At 53.2% G+C, this 21,155-nt stretch overlaps 2 protein-coding genes across 3 annotated transcripts; both read left to right on the forward strand.

Annotated features, from left to right (window-relative positions):
• The first annotated feature begins 3,320 nt into the window (after positions 1-3,320).
• LRRC23 (leucine rich repeat containing 23) lies at positions 3,321-9,249 on the forward strand. Its single transcript, XM_079314134.1, has 7 exons — positions 3,321-3,473; positions 3,550-3,656; positions 4,464-4,717; positions 4,809-4,939; positions 7,654-7,790; positions 8,392-8,614; positions 8,899-9,249. Exons 1-7 carry the CDS (start codon positions 3,357-3,359, stop codon positions 8,935-8,937), a joined length of 1,008 nt encoding a protein of 335 aa, XP_079170260.1. The 5' UTR covers positions 3,321-3,356; the 3' UTR covers positions 8,938-9,249.
• Positions 9,250-9,334: 85 nt separating this feature from the next.
• ENO2 (enolase 2) lies at positions 9,335-19,999 on the forward strand. 2 transcript variants are annotated; one of them, XM_079319575.1, is made up of 13 exons: positions 9,396-9,582; positions 10,820-11,806; positions 12,007-12,712; positions 13,630-13,725; positions 13,998-14,056; positions 15,042-15,111; positions 15,277-15,410; positions 16,116-16,338; positions 17,499-17,696; positions 17,824-18,025; positions 18,232-18,340; positions 18,478-18,536; positions 18,842-19,999. In XM_079319575.1, the coding sequence occupies exons 3-13, from the start codon at positions 12,436-12,438 to the stop codon at positions 18,909-18,911; spliced, it is 1,497 nt and encodes a 498-aa protein (XP_079175701.1). In that variant the 5' UTR covers positions 9,396-9,582; positions 10,820-11,806; positions 12,007-12,435; the 3' UTR covers positions 18,912-19,999. The 2 variants fall into 2 exon arrangements, with proteins under 2 accessions (XP_079175700.1, XP_079175701.1); XM_079319574.1 differs by lacking the exon at positions 10,820-11,806 and having other exon boundaries at positions 9,335-9,582; positions 12,621-12,712.
• The last annotated feature ends 1,156 nt before the right edge of the window (positions 20,000-21,155 follow it).

Genomic DNA, 21,155 nt, shown 5'->3' on the forward strand with positions numbered 1-21,155 from the left:
AGCAAAGGTGTGTCCTGGATCTTATTTGGAAGCATCTTGGGGACAAGTAGTGTAGAGAACTTACTGCTTTTGGAGGTGGCTGGTTGCAGAGAGGGTTTTGTGGGCTTGTTCCTGAGAGCCCACCGTTACCCCAGTAGGCCCTGCACAGGTTGCTTCTGTCATGTAACAGCTCTTCTTTGGCCTTGTGTGATTCTGTTGTATCTGTGTCCCTGTTCCAGTAGCTGCTTGGAGCACCTGGCTGTTCCACCAGTGAGCCTGTCTTCCTTGGCAGGCTCAGTAATGTGCTCTTTGCCTGTATGAGACTGGTCATTGACTTTGCTCATTAAATGTAGAGTGGAGCAGCTCTATCTCTGCAGGAAAGGATTTTTCTTAGGCCCTGTGTTGGGGCAGTGCTTGCTGCCATCTTTCAGCCATGTGCTGGTGGGTGAGGAAGCAAGACTTGATGCTGGTTTTTTTTAGTACTGAGAGTGATGCAAAAGCAGTGCCTCACAAGGGAGGAGCTTATTTGTGAGGCGGTACATCCTTGGGAGCCTATGGGCAGTGTTCCAGCTGCTAGTGCCAGCATCACCTGAGGGATGAGGGGCAGGAGCTGAGGAGCAAGGAGGAAAAAGCCTGATGCTGTGGGGACTCCTGCCCTACTACTGCTGGGGTAGCTGCCTGCTGCCCAGCTGGCTGGGAGGGATCTCCTTCCTAGAGGACATTAGGTGGTCTGAGAAGGAAGAGCCTGACAGCAGCAAGGAGATGGCAGCTCTGTGTGTGTGTGGAGTGATGTAGAAAGGAGGGGGATAATTCAAAGGCAAAAAAAAGGAATCAGAAAATTGTTTTCTATAACGAGAGCATGTGTTCCTGAGAGGCTGCTGGACTGTAGTTTGGGGCCCTTGGGTCATACTGACCAGAGCAGCAGTGATGCAGCAGGGGCACACAGTAGTTCTAAGGCTGCAGGGACTGGGTACAATCACTTGGGGATGCAACTCTGCTGTCAGCTCCTGTTCCTGCCCAGCCCTGCCCACAACACAAGAGCCCAGGAAAGTGACCTACATACAGGAAAACAGATGGGAGCCTAGGCATTGATCTTGCTGCTTTGAGAGAATGCAGGGGCATGAAAACACTCATTTAATGAGGAATAAACCATGAAAAATAATTTCTGTATCAGCAGGAGTGCCAGATCTTGTTCCTCTTCTTTTTGTCTAGTTTCTGGCAGGATTGCAGCTCTCTGGAGAGGAAATATTGCCAGCTCCTCACAGCAAACTGTAGTGGTTGGATGCTAAACAGGTTGCTGTTGGAGAAAAATGCATTGTGCCAGATGTGACAGCCTGAGAGAGGCTACAATGGCTCCACATCCTCGGCCCCAAACAATAGCCAGGCTGAGTTGTATTCCCAGTAGGCACGACACACACGTGTTGGAGTCAATGATCCTTGTGTGTGTCCCTTTAAACTCAGAATATTTTGTGACTCTGAATGTATTCCACTTCAACATAGCCATGGCTGGCCACATAGATTACACATCCAGCCACACAGAGCACTCCCACCCAGCACTGGCAGCCTCATCCCACACCCTGCTCCAGCTGAGCAGGATGGAGGTGCACTAGTGAGTGTGTATATCTGTGTATTTACAGAAGTGTTTACACACATGTACAGTGTGTCTCCTTCCAGCAGCTGGGCTCAGGCAGTGCCCCTCAATCCCAACCTCTCCAGCCCCCAGAAGCCAGCTCCCTGTTGTGCTCTGGCCACAAGTTTCTCACCCAGGGCAAAGTGCAGAAGGAGTTTAATGAGAAGACAGGACAAGCTGCAGGACATGGACAAACCATCTCAAACCATTTACACGTGACTGCCCCTTTTTATTCCTGTATGCCATATTTGTTTCTCTATGTCCCCTAGATCACCCCTGGTTCCTGCCCTAATGAGCCCTATGCAATCCCCAAACGCTCTCCCCCTGCATCCCATCCTGTGTCCCACATCCCTGAACACAGCTACACCCCCAATCCTAAAGGTGCTCTGGGGCTGAGGCTCCCCTGGGATGGGGCTGGACAGGGTGTTCCTTTCTCTGAGTCCTTATTTTGGGTTCCCACCTGCCATTGTGCTCCTGTGCCCCTCAAAATGGTCTTTTAGTGGGCTGATGGCTCCTGGGATGGGCCTGGAGCAGCCTGAGGGGCACTGCTCGGGCTCCCCTTCCTGCCACCATCACCCTCTATCCTCTGTGGGTGTGCAGGCCAGTTTATAGCATATACCGTCCTGAATTATCAGTATGATTAGGTTTGGGATATATATAATCTAAATCAAATGTATCTAGTTTAAAGATTTGTGTTTCCTTCTGTAATTAGGGGATGTTTAGGGCAGGAAGCAAAGGCAAGAAAGGAAGTGTTCATATGCATATTAATTCTTTACTCTGAGGGTGGTGAGACACTGAAACAGGTTGTCCAGAGGAGCTGTGGCTGCCCCATCCTTGGAGGTGTTCAAGGCCAGATTGGATGGAGCAGCCTCATCTAGCAGGTGGCATCCCTGCCCACGGCAGGGGAGTTGAGACGAGCTGAATGCTGAGGTTCTTTCCAATCCAAACCACTCTGTGGCTGTGTGATAACGAGCAGGGAGTGAATTCAGATGTGTAGCACGGAAGAGGAGTGTAGCAGGACAAGGCAGGGGCACAGCTGGCAGCCTGCTGTGCAGCCCTAAGCACAGGGGTGCTTTTCGGTGGGGCAATGGATGGTGGTGGTGTGAGCAGCTCTGCTTGGACCAGCTTATCTAGCAGTGCGTTACCCAGCACTGCAAAGGAGCAAAGTGCAGTGAAGGGAGAGGGAGCAGAGCCTTGGACTTTGTATTAACTGGAAACCAGCGGTGACCGTCGGCTCTGAGCAGCGTTCCCGGCTGGCAAACACCCGGCGCTGTTGGCATCGGCCGGGCGCGGGCGGCCCCAGCCCTTCCAGCCTGCAGGACACAGCTGGAACACTGCACCCCAAAACCCCCTCCTGGCATCCCGCTGCTCACACTCGGGGAGGCTTCATGCACAGCCCAAGGCTAATTCTGCTCAACATGTCAATTAAACATTTACCAGAGGGTAAGTGAAGAGTTAATCAGGCATTCACCGCCCGAGCGCCCACCACCCTGTGCAGCCCTGCCTGACTCCGAGCCGGCCCCGTTTCGAGCTGGGCCGCGCACTGAGGTCCCCTCCCACCGAAAAACCCCTCGGCTCTCTGGGCACGCTGAGCTGCAGGTGCCGCCCAGCCCCAAGGTGGAGCGGGAGCGCCCGGCGGGTGAGGGCGGGACACGCCCGGAGCTGCCGGAGCGCGGGCCCGCCCCCGTTCCCATGGCAGCGGCTGGGCCGCGGCGGGCGCGGGGCGAGCGCGGCCTGCCCCGGCAGCATGGAGGACGAGGAGCCGGAGGGGGAGGAGGATGAGAGGGAGGAGGATGAGGAGAAGGAAGAGGATGAGGAGAAGGAAGATGAAGATGAGGATGAGGAGGAGAGGAAGAAAGAAGAGGTGAGGGGGAGGCTTTCAGCACCGCCTGGCTGTGGTTGGGCCAGCGCTGGCGGTGTGCTCTCTCCTTCTCTCCCAGGCTCCCTGTCCCCTCACGGAGGAAGTCCTCAAGGAGGGCCTCTCTCTCCTCAGTACCACCGGCAACGGGCTGGCCTATGCCTACGTGAAGTTTGAAGCCAAAGACAAGTGAGTGTGCAGTGTCTGACCCGGCAGAAGCCCTTTACTGCATGGCTGTGGGGGCACCGTGCTGGTGTATCCAGCTCTGCTCTGCAGCCGCCTGGATTCCAGCCTGTGCCGCAGCATAGCCTGTCCATCCTCAGCCCTGGCCCGGGCCCTGCCTCCTCCACAGCCAGACACACGGCTGGGAACATCAGTGTCCCCCAAGGCTGACAGCAGCCTGCCCCTTGCTCTGGACTGTGCTCTCATAGGGGGACCTGAACAGAGTGACCTCCCTACAGGCACTTTGAGAAATGCCCATTGACATCTGTCCTCCTAAATGCTCACCTTTAAGGCAGGCAGCAATAAGTAGTGCCACAATGGCCTTGGGACAGTGTGGAGCCTCAGCCTCTGTAGCACACACACCTGGCTAAGGCTGCCTTAAGGCTGTTTCTTTCAGCAGCCTCATAGGGTATCTCAGCCACTCTTTTTACACTAGGAAAGTCCTTCCACACAGTCCTTCGTGTTGATGCTATTGTCTAACAGACCCCTCCCCAAAACTTACCCTTTTCTCTGCTCTGGTTGTCCTGACAGATACAATTCAATAGGAATAAGTACTCCCTCTGCCAGGAAAGCAGATCCACTTTTACCATTTGTCTTTGCTTACAGGCCTGCCACTATCACCTGCCTTTTTCTTCCTTCTCTCAGCAAGGCTTTCTAGAACAGCAGGGAAGTAGAAGAGAAGGTTATTGTCCCTCCAGTAGTGGCAAGGAGCAACACAAAAGATGGTAGTGGGGAAATATGAGAAATATTTTATTCACATTTGCCCTCCCTCAGGGGCCTGACAGACATCAGTCTCCTCGAGCGCTTCATTCACCTGCGGTATGTGGATTTGTCAAAGAACAAGCTGAAAGATTTGGCCCCACTGAGCAGCCTAACCCAGCTGCTTTGGCTGAAGGTGGATATGAATCTGCTCACCAGTGCCAGCATGCAGGAGATGCCCTACCTCCAAGTCATCAGCTTTGATTCCAACCAGATCATGGATTTGGAGGGCATTACTCACCCCCTCCTAGCCAGCCTCAGCCTGAAAGGTGATACAGGCCACCTCTCTTCATTCTTGTCAGGACACTCTCTTGGAAAGGTGGGATTAACTTTCTTGTTTCTTCTTCCTCTGGCACTCAGAAAACAAAATCAAGACAGTGCTGGGCCTGAGTCACGACCAGTTGTTCAGCCTGCAAGTTCTGGAGCTCCGAGGGAACGAGATAGAGACCACAGCAGGGCTCGGTGTTTCCAAGCTCAAGAAGCTCTACCTGGTAAGGGATCAGCCAGCCTGGGGCGTGGGGCAGAGCTGCTGCAGGGCCCAGCACCTGCAGCCCAGACAGCACAAAGGGAGTGGCCACAAACCACAGAGGAGTCGATGTTCAGTCATCGGGTTCTTCCCTCACAGCTCCTGCAGGAGGGCAGTTTTCCCTTCAGGCAGTGTTGGGCACACTTGTATTCCCTGTGCCCTGGGACCACTGGAGATCAAAGCAACAGCTTTGCTTTTTGGGTGACAAAGGGAGGCAATGCCTCTTTCTTCTCTCTGATGGGCCTAATCAAATACTGGTTTAAAGCCAGCACAGTCATATGATTCACACTTACAGCTGCCAAAAAAGAAATTGATTCAATATTGCAGTGAAACTAAGATAGGAGAAGCAGTTTCTTAATATCATAAACAATTACTTCAAGGAAGCATTTACTCCTAGAGATGCAAGTGAAGAGAGTATGTATGGCTTAGCCTCATGCATCACACTGTGCTACTGCTTGCAAAGACTAAGCAGATGTCCTGAGTCACTATCTCTTGAAAAGCAATTAAACATGATAAAGGCTTTGAAAAACTATGTGGCTTCTTTTCATCAAGATTCCCTGGCAGAAAACGCTGAAGGAGATTGCTTGCTGAGATTGCGTGCACTGTTCTGATGGAAAACTGGGATTTTGTGACTGGAGGTGCTCCAAGAATGGAGGAAGTGGATAAGTCACTAGATCCAATACAGCATTTCAAAGCATACCCAGTCACCTTAGTGAGTTATTGCAGGGAAGCAAACAGAGCATCTCTATTGAAGGAAGGTTCCTGACATGACTGAGGAGTTTCTGAGCTGCCCATGTGAAACAGGAAAATTGCAAGGGGTGATTGTTAAAACTAGAACAACTGACTCAAGAATCTTTGGGGCTTGAATTTGTTTCCCATGTCTACTTGCTCAGTAAATAATTTTGCAGGGAAATCTCCCCCAGTAACGCTTTGGTTTCTGTATAAGGACTTTTATGTTACTTCAGCCTTGGGTAAGTGCAGCTGATGCCTCAAGGACAGAGTTCAAGACAAAGCGTTCAATTTAAGGAATTGAACCACTTTTGATTAATGTATGACATAGCTGCAGATGAAATTTAGTATGTAAAAAGTGGTATGTACTAGGAAGACTACAAGTTGGCTGTGTACCATGTGGCATTTGCAGCATTGTTGAGGGTCACAGAAGGCTGTGTTAGCTCCTGGTCATGGTGCAGCAGTGGTGGCAAAAGCTAACCTGAGAAAGGAGTGTGCAGGAAGGGGAGAGGAAATCACAGGCAATGTATGATAACTTTCCATAGGAAACAGTGGCATCACATCTGAGTGAAGAACTGGTATCTAGGGGAAGGTGATGGTGTGTCAGACAGAATGTTGTTTCATTTAGGGGGAAAAAATTAAACAATTCTGAAAAATATCCATTCTGCATTGTCCTGCTAGAACTTGCAAGGCCAGAGCTGGTAAAACAATTCACACTGAAGTGATGAAGAAAGTGAGTGTGATGGGAGGTCACTATTCCTTTTATAAACCAGTGGTCAGTGAGCTCCCCACCCACACCAGCTCATGATTTTCTCTGAGGTACAATGTCCTAATCCTTCCTGACTGTTACATCTGCTCTTGTGGCCTTCACTAAATATCCAACTTTCCTCTTTTTGTGGTGTCACTCCTTTTACTTGGCCCAGCTGGTCCATATTCTCCTTTACCCAGTTTCTATTAAAATCCTCCTTTTCTACAATGTCTGTAGAATGACTCAATCCTGAAATGTTCTCCTATCCCACCAGTTCAGCCTGTGCCCCTTTTTTAGTCTCAGGTATTGCCCATGTCATTGCTTGGGTACCTATGAGGAAGAGAGAGCACAACAGCACCTCTCACCCTCGTTTTCCATTGAGGTGTCAGCATCCTCAGTGACTGCAGCCCCCAGCCACATGGGCAAGGAAAGCCCTGCTCAGCTCCAAGCTGGGGAACGTGGGGAGATGATCATGACCAGGGATGCTCCGAACTTGGCCGCACGAGGCAGTGAGCAGCCTGACAGAGCAGAGCGCCGGTGTGGCACCGTGGGGAGCCTCCGCTTGGGCAGGAGACCTCTAGTGGTCTTTTCTAGCCAAAATCCTGCTGTGAAACTGGTGCCTGACATTCAGAGCTTCCATGTTTCCCTGCTTTGTTAACCTAGTGAAGGGCATGAAATTCAGTGATGGGGAATTTTAAACCTCCTGAAGTAAGACACAGCCCAGAGGAGCAGAAGGGACTCTTGAGTCATAGATTTTCCCCACAAGAGAAGCAGCTACTGGAAGGTGCCTGGACTACATGGACTATGTGATTGAGAGGGGCTGGTTGCTCATCCTTCAATTAATTTTAGGCTCAGGTGTGCTTTCCCCTCCATGCTGTTGCTCTCTGAGGTTCATATTTGGCACTGCCATGGAAAGTGGTGCTGTGCTGACAGTGGAGTATTCACCTGGGGTGGTTTTGTGTCAGACACCAAGTGATGCTCCAGGAAACACTTTTTCAGCAAACTTTTGGTCCTTGAGTCTGAATCCTGAGAATGCACTTGGCCAAGACCCTGAATTACCTGACTGAGCTTCAGACAAGGCTGTGGTATGAGTGGTAGGGAGTCTGAAGGATAGAAAGAGATTTAAAAGGCAGAAGTAACTGCTGTTCCCTCTCCTGTGTGCCCCCATTTTTCATCTCTCTTCCTGCCTCCTTGGTGCTCAGGCCAAGAACACCATTTCCAGCCTTGAAGGCCTTGAGGAGTTTGAGCAGCTGGAGACTCTGCACCTGCGTGACAACAAGCTTGAGGCCCTGGATGGATTCTCTGATAGCATGAAGTGCCTGCAGTACCTCAATCTACGGTGGGTCCTCCCTGCTCTGTGTTGGGACCAGAGATCCCTTCATCAGACTGCACTCTCATTTAGATCCTTAGGATTTTCTGGGTTTTTTTTTATAAAGTTGATGACCTGGTAGGGATGGGTTGTGCCAAGCTTAGATGCTGAACACCAGTTAAAGATATTTACCACCCTGAGCTAGTGTTCAGGCATTGTAACAGCCTTTCCTGGGCTTCTTAGACAATATCAGCTTCTCCAGTCATTCTCATACCCCACCCCAGGCTTTTCATTCCTTGCCATAAGTTAGCTGGGTCCCTCAAAGTGTCTCTCTGTGTCTTTTCTGCTACAAATGCCCTTTAGTTCTCGGCGTTTGCCGTGCGGGGCCATGGTGATATGACACAGTTCAATGGACTGTCTGAGGAATCCAGTGCAGATGCCCTTTTTGTCCCTCCATCTGGGGAGCTGCAGGCAGATCTGGATCTTCGGTGACAGATCTGTGGTCTATCATCTATGGTCCCTCATGCTGCTAAGTTTTGCTTTTTCTGTCTTGTGCTCTTTACTGTTCCAAAGGGATTTCACTACTTGCATGGGTCTCCTTTCCCTGCTCTCTGTGCTTCCTTTTCTTCAGGAGCAATGGGATCAAAAGCTTCCAGGAGGTAGAAAAGCTGCAGGTTCTCCCCGTGCTGCAGACACTGGTGCTGATGGACAATCCGTGTGCCGAAGAACCCAGTTACCGGCTGGAGGTCCTGTCCCGGCTGCTGCAGCTGCAACGCCTCGACAAGGAGCCAGTGGAGGAGGAGGAGCGGGAAGAGGCCAAGAATATCCAACAGACAAGGAAGGAAAAAGAGAAGGTGAGAACAACACAGTGCAGGGATTAGACAGAGGTGAAGAGAAAGGAAAAGGACCAAGCATGCTGATAAAGCCTCTTCTCCACTATATTACATGAGGAGAAGGGTGAGGGATGTCAGTCTCAAGAGCCTGAGAGTCTGAAAAAGAGGCCAGGCTTTGCAACCTGGTTGTGGTGGCCAGTATGTAGCCCTGCTGCCATTTCTGACCCCACTAGCAAAGGAGAGAAGTGACAGGGAAAGAGACATTGGGCATGGGGTCATTAACTTCTCCTTCCCCCCTTCTTCAGGAAATGAAAGAATCTCTTGAGGATACAGTGGCTGAGTGACCGTTTGTAACGCTGGTTGCCAGAGGCTGTCAGGATGCAGTGATGCCTTTCCCTGTATGTGAGGCTGGGAAAGTGAGAGCTGTAGGTACCAGCTTCACCTCATTTTACCTCTGGAGAAAAGGGGACGGCTACCCACCCTGGTCCTGGAAGCTGCCCTGAGGCACTGCAGTGTTTTTGCAGTCACTGCACTATGTTCTGTTCTCAGTAGGCCTGAGAGGGAAAGGGCAGAGTTACAGGTTCTGTGGTGCTATTTGATTCCCAAGAACTCTGCAAGATTTTCTGATTTGAATAAAAATAATTAATGAGTCTGGAGTGACTGGAATTGTTTATCCTGCACGCCCACTCCTATTCCCTGGCTCTCTCACCCTCATCTGTCTACGTCTATCCCTTGCTGCCTGCCTCTCTCTGTCTCTCCATCCCCTACGTGCTGTTTGCAAAGCTTTGCTAAATCCTGACTCATCGCAGCTCTGGGTCACATGCTGCTGTCCCGGCCCTATCAGGGGCGTCTCCATCCCGCTGCTGCCGCCACCGTTGGCTTAGAGGACACATCATCTCCCCTTGAGGTCCTGCATCCCTCCTCAGCTTCGTCCTCTCTCCTTTCTACCAGCACTTTCTCAATCTCTCGTCCACCCCTGCCCTAGGAAGGTAAGTGTCTCCCCACGGCCAGCACACCTCTCGCCGCGTGCATGTTTTTGCCGCCCACCTTGTGCCCCCAAACCCCACACGCACTTTGGGGTCCCTGCGGAGAAGGACCACGGCGAGCGGCATTAACAACTCATCTCCCCTCACTTCCTCCCCCTGCTCCTCCCACCTCTCTCTCCTCACCCCCATCCTTCTGACTTTTCTTTCATATTTTAATTTCAGGTACTCCCTCCTTCCCCACCCCCCCCCCCCCCCTTTCCCCCCCGGCAATCCTAATTTCAGACGTGAACTCAGGGAATTGCAGGAGCGGGGACAACCAACGAGGATAGTTGGTGCTCCCAAGGGCAGTGTCGGGAGGCGCTGCGGGATGGAGCTTTCCCCGGGGGAGGGGGTGGCAGTGGGGAGAAGGCAGCGCTCATCTGGGCACGGCTGGGAAAGGATCCAGCCTCAGAGCGGACCAGCCCCCCCCAGACTTCCCAGGTGTTGACACAAACAAGGGTGCTCAGGGAGCAGGAGGGAGAAGAGGGGATGTTTTCCTATTTGCACAGCCCCACACCACAGGGGAGGGGGAGAGCAGGGAGAGGAGGTGACAGGCAGGCAATAGCTGCATCAGTCACGGCACTGCAGCAGTGCGGGCTTCCCGGGAGCAGTGCCCAGCCTGGGGGAATCGCAGCAGCACACGGGACTGGTGGGAAAGGTCTTCACTGTGCTGGCCTGGCAGTGACAAGGAATTGCTGCCAGCGGCAGCTCCACAGGAAGGCATTGCAGCAGCACCAGCCTCCCGGCTTACTCCCTGCTCACAGGGGCTGCACAGCCTCCTCTCTCTTCCTGGATGTGGTCTGTGGCTTCCCAGCTATGGCTCCATCCCAATCCCTTATCCCAGCTTATCCGCCTCTGACCTCCTTTCAGGACAGTGCAGCTGATACCAGGGATTTCAGGCTGGTTCTGTTCAAAAGAGAGCAAACGCAGGGGACACGGGGCAGCAACACAAGTGGAGAAAAGGTTTAAAGGACTACAGGGGAGAGAGGATGATGTAGGTGATGGGGTGGGGCAGGCAAGGCTGAATTTGGGCATGTCATTTGGCTTCCTGGATCTGGCTCCAAGAGGGGCAGGTGGATGTGACCACAGGGATGCGACCAGGGACAACGTGACCAGATAAGCAGAGAGGCACAGCATCTGGCACGGGTATGCTGTCAAAGATGGCTTTAAGCGGGGTCCTGTCCCTCTGTCCCCCGTGGAGGCTGCTGAGGCAGAGCCAGGACACTGCTGCAAAGGAAGCTCGCGGCTGGCTGCGCTGGCACGACTCTGGAGGAAGTTCCTGTGGCATGTGCCAGATGGCGTGAGGAGCGCTGCCAAGGCGGCTGATGGGGGATCCCAGCCCAGATGGACATGGTGGAGGGCCCTGTGCAGGCTCCAGGGAGCCTTGGAGTCGCTGACTGAAACTCCCCACACGAGAAGCTCTGGCTGGAACTTCAGAGCAGCAGCACGATTTCCTCACAGCCTTGTGATTTCCACCCACCCGGGGCAGTGGTGTCGAGCGCTGACTCCGGTTCCCCATCCTGCTTCTCAGCTCCCCTCAGTGCTGGGATGTGCTTGCCCAAGCTCATTTTCAGCCTGTGCTGGCTGTACCCCTGCTCACACACACCACAGGGAGGTCCTGGCTGGGGCTCTGTGGCTACTCTGGCCTCTGCCTGCCCTGCTCAGGGTTGAGGGAATCATCTGTGGGAGCCAGGGGAGGAAAACTTGGCAGTGCTGGGAGCATGGGAGGACACACGCCTCGTTGCATCACCCTGGCATTGCACAGCCCCACAGCCAGGGGGATGACAAGGCTGGCATGAGGGGAATGAGCTGATTTGGAACCTTAGAGAGCAAACTGCAGCAAGAGAAGTTTTTAAAACAGCCATTTTTACCCACCAGCATATTTTCTACTTCAGGTTCAACCAGGTGCCCTAAAATGCTAGGCTTCCTCACCCCTTCACCCAACAGAGATCCAGCCCAGTCTCATCTGCTTCCCTGCCTCAGGAGCAGAGTGAAGGGCTGGCAGCTGTGCCAGGTCCCCCCTCCCTTCAGAGCGCTCCTTGCCATGTCTGAGGCACCATGACCTTCAGCAAGATGGCTCCTCAGGCTGCTCCTCCATGCTCCCACTGCCTTGGCACAGCCTGACCCTGCAGCTCACAGGGGACACAGGGAGGCTGGGCAGGCACTTGCCAGGGGAGACATGGCTGGGGTTTGGGACAGACAGGATGGGGTCTGGGATAGGCATGATGGGGTCTGGGACAGGCAGGCTGGGGTCTGGAACAGGCAGGCTGGGGGCTGGGACAGCCAGGCTGGAGTCTGGGACAGCCAGGATGGGGTCTGGGATGGCCAGGATGGAGTCTGGGACAGGCAGGCTCGGGTCTGGGACAGGCAGGATGGGGTCTGGGACAGGCAGGCTGGGGTTTGGGACAGGCAGGCTGGGATGGCTCTCCCACCATGGGCTGGAGAGAGGCTGGGGTCCCCCCTGGCTGTCTGTCCCCCTGCCCTGCCCATCATGCTTGGCTGGCTCCCTGTTTGCTGCACAGGGACACAGCAGCCACTTGCTGCCCAGCCTGGCAGGCACTGTCCTTGCCTCCCGGCAAGGGGACAGGAGGTGCCAGGAGCTGCTGCCCCGTCCTTGACACCAGAGCCAGGGGCACTTCCTCGCTGTGCCAGCTGATCCCTCCCTGTCTGCTGCCCGTGGCACCCTCCCCATCCCTGCCATCCAGCCAGTGGATGTATCGGGTGCTGTGACGCAGGGAGGGAGGCAGAGCACTCCCAGTTTGTCAGCTGCAGCAGAGGGACAGAGTAAATTCAAATACATAGCCAGTTCCTGGAAAAATGTTTGTAGATTACTGCAGTCTGGGTGAATTTCTAAATTTCCTGGGGCAAGTAGTTTTAGCCAAATTTCTAAGGTCACTTTTCCTTGAATTCCCTTCTCTCTGTCAGTTTAGACATAGAAGAAGTGAGCACCACATCCTGGAACCTCTCAGAGCTGAATATATCCTGTTCTCTCCTCTCCACAGCCTCACCATGGCAGTTGAGAGGATCCATGCCCGTGAGATCCTGGACTCCCGTGGGAACCCCACTGTGGAGGTGGACCTCTACACACACAAAGGTATGCGGGTGAGGATAAGAGGTGGAGGGCAAACCCTGCCCATTCCAGCAGAGCTGGTGCTGTGGAGCAGCCTGGCATGCCCAGAGCATGGAGAGTCCTCACTGGTGAACCCCCAGCAGACAACAAGCCAGGGGAAGAGGCAGAGACCAAAACTCTGCTTGTGGCTCTGCTTGTGCCTGTGCTCAGCAGCTCTGCACGTGTGCCAGGCAAATCCTGACAAGACAGCTGGCTGTCCTGTATGGGACTTGAGCCATGTGCCTGCTCGTAGTAGGGACAGAAGGCTTTTTATCATAAATGTCTGCACCTTCTCATCACACCCCTGCTGCATCTATGCTTTTAGTCCTGGAGCATGGTAGAAGTTTGGTAGCACATCCATGGCCATGCTCATGACACTTTGTTCCTGAGATCTCTGTGCAAATATGTCCATGCATGGATCTCAACTGGAAGACCTGCATTTGCACTGGCCCCAAAACTACTTTGGCTGAGGGGTGAGGAGCAGTGAGAGGTCAGAGCAGAGCAGAGCAGACCATGCAACCATTGTCTCCTTTCTTCAGTGAGGTAGAAACCTCCATCTGAGGGGGAGGAAGCTGACAGTGCCTGTGAGTCAGGCTGCCTCTGGAATTAGGAGGGCTGAGGAACCAGACTTCCACCCATCACACACAGTTCTGGGATCAGAGTGAATCTCTGGGTGCCTGACATCCAGCTTCCTCAGCCTGGAAGTCCTGGGTGCATCTATTTCTGCCACTGACGTGCTCCACCTCTGCAAGACCAGCCATGAGCAGCCAGCCAGTGGGGCCATCCATTTGCACAAGCAGTTGCTGCATCCTTTCCTATGAAAGCAGGGCAGAATCAGGTGCATGAGGGCTTTTCTTTGTCACCCTCTGCTTGTCTCACAGTCCTGTTTTGCTCTTCCCCAGGCATGTTTCGAGCAGCCGTCCCCAGCGGAGCGTCCACTGGTATCTACGAAGCGCTGGAGCTGCGAGACAATGACAAGTCACGTTTCCTTGGAAAAGGTGGGGAAATGCCTGCTCGACAGCTCATCCTCAGGGCTGCCTGCGTGTGGGGCTCTGCTGGAGGGGCTACCCACCCACTGGTGTGACACATGTGTGCCACTGCCCTCAGGGAGACCACAGAGGCACAGACCTGCTGTAAAGTGAAAGATCAGGCCTCGATCTTCCCTCGCTGTCTCAGTCTCTCTATCGGTCCTCTCCTTCCCTCTTTCCACTCTTCTCTCTGCCTCACTCTCTCTCTCTCTGTTTCTTTCTCTGCCTCTTCCCTTCTCTAGGGGTCCTGCAGGCCGTGGATCATATCAACAGCACTGTCGCCCCAGCTCTCGTGGGCTCTGTAAGGATTTCTCTTTGTTCTCCCTTGTCCAACGCTTACTCTGGTCCGTCTGTCTCCTGATCTCTGTCTCTGCCTCTCTTCATCTCACTGGGTTAACAGACACAGCGATGCTCTCTGTGAACCTGAGCACACCCCTCCTGCCCCCCATGCCTGTGTGTGTCCACAGCAATCTTTTCTCTAGGAGGAAAGGATTTAACTCTTCCTGGTCCACCGCAGCCTCTGTGCAGCCTAACTAGTCCCCTCCATGCTCCCTCTAGAGCTCACTCCCTCCTTCATCTGTGCTCCCCCTCAAGCACTGAATCACATCCACACCTCTGCAGCCTCATCCTGGTGTGATGAGCAATGGATGTATTGTGCAGGGTCTGGCACAGCCTTGCAGAGCAGTGGTGACACATCTGGTGTCACTTGAAGACCTGGAGCCTGTGTTGAGGAGAGCTGAGCTGAAGCCACATATTATATACCATACAGCCCATGGTTGGCTCTGGCCAAGAGTTCCCTCCACCCCTTAAAAGTACCCAGCGTGGTGGAGGGCTGCCTGTGTTGGGTCTAATCTTGCTCTCCACCTCACTCCTGGGGATGGCTCCATCCAGTCTACATTTGCTTGCTTGAGGTTGAGCATGTCCTGTTGTTCTGCCTAGCTTCTGTGTGACCACAGTAACACAAAGCTCCCTGGAAGCTGCCAAAAGACTGGGTAACTCTCCAAAGGTGTCCAGTGTCTACAGCAATGTGTGGCCTTGCCTGGACTACAGCTGACCCCCTCTCCACCATGGGTACATCTACACTGCACTGCAGCAACACCATCAGGGTGATCTAACATGACTAAATACCACGGCACCAGTTTCCAGAGCTTTGTGTGTATATGTTCCCCTACAAGCTGAAAAGGTCCTTGTATCCCCAGCTTCTCCATCAACGCCTCCTTTCCCGCACACCAGAGACAGCAGCTCTCCCAATCATCCCTTTCTCAGGAGCTGTTTCTTTCTTGCAGGGCCTCTCTGTCGTGGATCAAGAGAAGATAGACAGTCTGATGCTTGAGATGGACGGCACAGAGAATAAATGTAATTCATCCCTCTTTTTGGCTGGGAACTTACAAGTATGGGAGGCTGCAGGGCTGGAGTGGGGGGCACTGTCCAAGCTGTGGTGAGCCTAAGGTTGGGCTGGCATGGGCACCCAGCGGGCAGGATGTTGCCACCTGAAAAGTCAATCTCCTCCTTTGTCCACAGCCAAGTTTGGCGCCAACGCTATCCTGGGAGTTTCACTGGCCGTGTGCAAGGCGGGAGCTGCAGAGAAGGACGTGCCCCTGTACCGGCACATTGCCGACCTGGCTGGCAACTCTGACCTCATCCTCCCTGTGCCAGTAAGACTCCTCTGCCCCTGACATCCATCTTCAGAAGCTCCCAAAGAGTGCTGTTTCCAAAGGAAACTTCAGAGGTGTTGGGGGGTAGACAAGGAAGGGATATGGGACTGAAATATCAGCTGAGTGCAGTGCACCTGTCAGGGAAGCAAACTGAGGCCTGAGATTCATCAAGTTTCAATTGGAAAAAGGAGCCTGAGGAGGATACAGAGGTTGTGGTGGGGGGGCTGACTGAAGATCTCATTCTTAGCACAAGAACCAGAGGGTATAATGTGAACCCTCTCAGGCACAGTTCAAAACAAGGGTGTATGGGTCTTCACACCAGGGGAAGCTGCCTTGAGAAACTTTCTCAGAAGGAGTTGTGGATGCTAAAATTTTCTCAGGGTAAAGAAGAAAAGTCCTGGAAGAGAGACTGACATAATTGTTGATGAACATGTACAGATATACAGAGCACAGACAAACACATATAGCTCAGGAGATCTCTGAGAGGGAAACAGGTGAGAAAATCCTCCCCAGCAATGTGCTTCGAGCCACTACTGGAAGGAGGAGTCCAGGCTGATGTGCCTTTGGTCTGATGGTTGTAGCTGATGTGCTTACGTTACCCTGTGGGATGTAGCATGAACAGGCATGGTGACACATCTGAGAGCCACCCCTCAGGGGTGCCAAGACCGGTTCCTTCAGCTCTGACTCTCTTATGGACTCTTCCAGGCTTTCAACGTGATCAATGGAGGCTCCCACGCCGGCAACAAACTGGCCATGCAGGAGTTCATGATCCTGCCTGTGGGAGCCGAAAGCTTCCGTGACGCCATGCGCATCGGGGCTGAAGTCTATCACAACCTCAAGAGCGTCATCAAGGAGAAGTATGGCAAAGATGCTACCAATGTGGGTGATGAGGGAGGCTTTGCCCCCAACATCCTGGAAAACAGTGAAGGTGAGAGCCCTGTGGAGATGGGGCACCCTTGCCTGCAGTGCTATGGCTTTCTATGCCCAGCTCGCAGCATTCCCCAGGCTGATTCAAAAGATGCCTCAGTGTCATTGACCTCCTGTGTTGGGGAATGTTTCTAAGCTCCTTCTCCTTGGGATGGCCTTGATCTGTCACAGCCTCTCCACACAAACCTTTTATGTGTGTGCACACTTTCACAAGGCCTTCCACAAACTTGTCTTTGAGCTGTGGAATTGCATTTTAATTCCTCCTTGTCCCTTTGGACACAGCCCCCACAGCTCCTTGGCGTGTTTCTATTGTGTTCTGGGCTCCCTTCTTGTCCTGGTTTGAAGGACAGGTGTCTGCCAATAAAGGCAGAAGCTTCTCTTTGATATGGAGAATGTAAACCCCCTTCCTCCAAATCATTATAATTTTGAAATTAAGGGGCTCTCAAGCAAAGAAATGGGAATTAGGAATAACAGTTCTTTACTAGGAAAATGGAAATAGAAATGCAGTATTACAAGAACAATCCCAACCCTGACAGAGTCAGAATATAACCTGACACCCTGTCAGTCAGGGTGTTGGTAGCAGTCCCATTAAATGGTGGCTGCAGTCCTGCAGTGGCAGATGTGGTTCAGCTGAAGCAGTGGTCCTGTAGAAGGGTGCAGTTTTCCTCTGAAGGTCCAGGAGGATGTGGAAAAGGTCCAGTTTTCCTCCAGAATCCAGTGGAAAGATGGTGTCTTGCTGTCCAAAATCTCAGTTTTTATCTAGGTAGGAAAGGCTTGGCTCCTCCCCCTGGCTGGAGCATCTCCCAGTGGGATGATGTAATTTTATCAGTCACACAGTGGGACTGAATGGCCCAGCAGCAGATGATATCTTCCTGGAGGGAGGATAGGTTGTGGGAAAGATAAAGATAACTGCCACACCTGGTTTTAAAGATGGCCCATTGGCAGATAATATGTGCCACAGAGCTAAGGATCACTGCCCCACCCGACTTCAACAGATGGTGATAGAATACACATTTCTGATCACATCAACCCAACACACTTCTACTTCTCTGTCACACCACCACACTCTTGTGGCTCTAGGGACCTTCCCAAGGGAGGGTCCCATGAAGAGGCAGAGCTCTCTGCATGGGCTGACTCTCCTGACCGCAATTCTCCTCTCAGCTCTGGAGCTGCTCAAGGAAGCCATTGACAAGGCAGGCTACACAGACAAGATCGTCATCGGAATGGATGTGGCAGCCTCCGAGTTCTACCGTGACGGCAAATATGACCTGGACTTCAAGTCCCCAGACGATCCAAGCCGCTACATTTCTGGGGATGAGCTGGGCGACCTCTACCAAAGCTTTGTACGTGATTACCCAGGTGAGCTGCTGTGGGGGCTGTAGGGAATCAGTGCTGGTGCTGCACACCAGCCAGGCACAAACCCTCTGTGTTTTTGGGGTGGCAAGGGAGGCAGCTTTGACTCGTGCCTCTTTGGTTGTCCTTTCAGTGGTCTCCATTGAGGATCCCTTTGACCAAGATGACTGGGAGGCCTGGTCTAAGTTCACTGCCAATGTGGGGATTCAGATAGTGGGAGATGACCTGACAGTGACAAACCCCAAGCGCATCGAGCGAGCTGTTGAAGAGAAAGCCTGCAACTGCCTCCTGCTCAAAGTCAACCAGATCGGATCTGTCACAGAGGCCATCCAAGCGTAAGTCCAGCCCACTACCCTTGTTGTCATATGGATGGGCTGGTGATAAAGCACAGCCAGGTGTCACACTATGCCCTGGGTGAACAGACTTGTGTCTCTACCAAAGTGTGGGATGCTGAGAGTGGAAGCAGATACCTGAATCCTCCCCTGTGTAGGTGGTAATTGTAGGAGTAGGAGCTACTGACTACATTTCTCACTCCTTGCAGCTGCAAGTTGGCCCAGGAGAATGGATGGGGTGTGATGGTGAGCCACCGATCTGGGGAGACTGAAGACACCTTCATTGCTGATCTGGTTGTAGGACTGTGCACTGGGCAGGTAGGTGAAACCCAGGCCATGCACAGGCCTGGAGGGAAGCAAAGAGGTTTCAAAACAGAACCCCCTGCCCTGACATGATAAACTGGTACAAGTCATAACAGTGTCTTACAGTGTTTGCTTTGGGGAATGCTTTACAGATAAAGACGGGTGCTCCCTGCAGGTCTGAACGCCTGGCTAAATACAACCAGCTCATGAGGTAAGGGGCTCCAGGGATGGGAATGCAGAAGCAGGAATGGGGGAGTGACCAATTGGGTGGGATAAGCTGAAAGCCCAAGGGTAGATGGGGCTCATGGGTGAAATGTTACAAAGACAAGGCACAGAGATGCCAGTATGATCCCAGGGAGGCCTCTGGGACAGACTCCTTTCCTCCTCCTTGGCGTGAGGGTGCAGCCCTACAGCCACAGCAGCTGGCTGGAGCTGAGCTGCTCCTCGGGCACATATCAGCTTCCTGCTGATGAGCTTGCCTCACTACAAGGGCCTGATATGTGCTCTCTCCTGCAGGATTGAGGAGGAGCTTGGTGATGAAGCACGCTTTGCTGGACACAACTTCCGCAACCCAAGTGTTCTTTGAACATTGTCCCCAGGGCATAGTCACCCTGCTGCTCTTTCCCACCTCACAGACTCTGAACCCCCATTTCCCTCCACTGCTCCTTTTTTTGCTCTTTCTCCCCACTCTGTCGCCTGGTTTCCTCTCACCTTGAAACCCCTCGAGTTCAGGTGTCCCTGGCTAGATGTACCCAGGTGAAGGATGAGAGAGCAGCCTACACCCTGTCCCTTGCTGTGGGGTCATAAGCATTCCTGGATCTAGGCATTGTTGTCTCTGTTGTGTGTGCAGGGCCACGCCTGGGCCGCTCTGCCGGCGTGTCGAGCGCGTGCCCGGCGTGCTGCCTCGTGCCGAAGCACGTGCGCGGCCGCCTGTGCGTGGCCGGTGTGCTCGGACACTGCCCTGGCCGCGTCCAGCCCCGTGTGCAGCGGCTCGCTCTCGTTGTGCATGTGTGTACATGTGTGTAGTGTCCTGGCCTACGGCGTCCCTGTGCCCCAGGCGTGTCTGCTGAGCCCCGTGGGAGCCGTGTCGTGTTGGGCTGTGCTGTGTTGGGCTGTGCTGTGTTGGGCTGTGCTTGCTGCCAGCTTGGCGTTGGAGTGCACTGCTGTCCCACCCTGGGTGTGTGTGTGCGTGCGTGTGTGCGCTGTCAGTCTCTGGCTCAGCACGTAGTACTGCGGGGCAATGTATTAAAGCACATCCGTTAACAAACCCACGCTCTCATTTGCTTCTTGTGACCTTTTTCTCTCTGTTCCCTCCCTTCTTGCACTCCTTCACTCTCCCCTCCGCCCATGTCTGCTTCACCTTCTGGACAGCCCCTGCTCAGCTGAGCAACAGACAAACTACAGATCCCTAAACTCTATTAAAATGTATTTCACACCTGAGTTGCCTGACTTAGCCTGATGTTTATCTCTAGTTGCCAGTGTTTGGGAAGTGGGGACGTTTTGCCACCAGAGCAGGAGATACTCACACAGAAAGGTAACAAAAAAGGCAGGGGAAGAAAGGCCCAGCTATTCTTGCCTGCTTTCACAGCTTTGTCCCAAGGCAGACTGCTCTGTTGGCCACCATCTGGGAAACACCAAAGGGAAGGCCATGTGTGATGACTTGCCCCCGTCACCTTCACCAAACCATATTGCATGAAGATCTGCTGTCAGGGATTTTATCGTGCCTTCCACTGATGTAAAGACCTCAGGGTGGGCCCCACGCCGATTGTCTGCTGGGCTCAGGTGATAGTAGACAGAAATGGCAAGTCTTTGAGAAAGAAAATACTGATTGTCCTCCCCCAAAAGAGGCTTGTAGAGCAGTGGCTGGAGGTGTAGGTGGGATGGGTAGTCTCTCTCAGCTCCATCTGGTTTCACAGGGGCAACTCAGCAGTACTTGGGGAAAGCTGCTGGTGCTCCAGCCAGTGCCTCAGCAGGCTGGGTGCCAGCAAACCCCAGCGCTTGCTCAACAAACAGCTTTGTTCTGGACTGACTCAAAGGAAGGCAGGGGGTTGGGGGTGCTACTGTGAGAAATCCAATTGGAGAATAAATGATAAAACCACCTTGCCCACCATTATACTCTCATCAGTAGCCCTACTACATTCTTGGGCACACTCAGCTCCTGCCCCACTTCCCTACAGAAAGTTTCCAGACCCTTGCTTAACTCTTGTAATTTGTTTCTGAGGTTGCTCAGCAAGTTCCGATCCCCCTTGACTATGTCCTAATGCAGACTTAAAAATCCAAAGACAAAACTTTAAAACACTGGCCTTTCACTGCTGATCCTTTACTAAACAGCACAGATTAAGGACTAAGTCCAAGAAGGGAAGACAAAGACTTTGGCACACATGCCCAGAACTGAGAAGAGGGTGGGAGGGAGAATGTGAGGGCAGAGACAGGATTGGTTTCCAGGGCATCACCAGCGCACACAGCACATCTCAGTGGCAGGGACAGCTTGTGCCCCGGCTGCAGCCCGGCTCTGCCCGTGCTCTCTGGGAGCTGTAGTTCGGGTACCAGGGCCAGGCTCTGCTCCATCTTCCCCCGCCCCCGCGTCCCCCCCGGCGGCACCCGGCCCCTCGTGGGGTCCTGCGGGCCCCCCAGCTCTGCCCCCCAGCTCTGTCCCCCAGCTCTGCCCCCCAGCCATGCCTCCCGCAAGAGCGGCTGTGTGCGTGACAGCGCTGTTCTCCTGCAGGAATGCGTGTTTTGGGCACAGGCAGTGGGCTGTCTTTTCCCGCTGTACACCTCACTGCTCCTTTGTTTTAGATACTGCGATTTTGTGAACAGTATGGCTACTGCT

This window comes from Erithacus rubecula (assembly GCF_903797595.1).
Source record: "Erithacus rubecula genome assembly, chromosome: 1".
NCBI classification, from domain to species: Eukaryota; Metazoa; Chordata; class Aves; order Passeriformes; family Muscicapidae; genus Erithacus; species Erithacus rubecula.

Coding starts and splice junctions, on each gene's coding strand:
- LRRC23 (XM_079314134.1), top strand. CDS start 3,357: ATGGAGGACGAGGAGCCGGAGGGGGAGGAGGATGAGAGGGAGGAGGAT. Junction 4,718..4,808: donor AGCCAGCCTCAGCCTGAAAG/GTGATACAGGCC, acceptor TCTGGCACTCAG/AAAACAAAATCAAGACAGTG. Junction 7,791..8,391: donor CTGCAGTACCTCAATCTACG/GTGGGTCCTCCC, acceptor CCTTTTCTTCAG/GAGCAATGGGATCAAAAGCT.
- ENO2 (XM_079319575.1), top strand. CDS start 12,436: ATGTTTGTAGATTACTGCAGTCTGGGTGAATTTCTAAATTTCCTGGGG. Junction 15,112..15,276: donor GGACGGCACAGAGAATAAAT/GTAATTCATCCC, acceptor CTTTGTCCACAG/CCAAGTTTGGCGCCAACGCT. Junction 18,537..18,841: donor AAATACAACCAGCTCATGAG/GTAAGGGGCTCC, acceptor TCTCTCCTGCAG/GATTGAGGAGGAGCTTGGTG.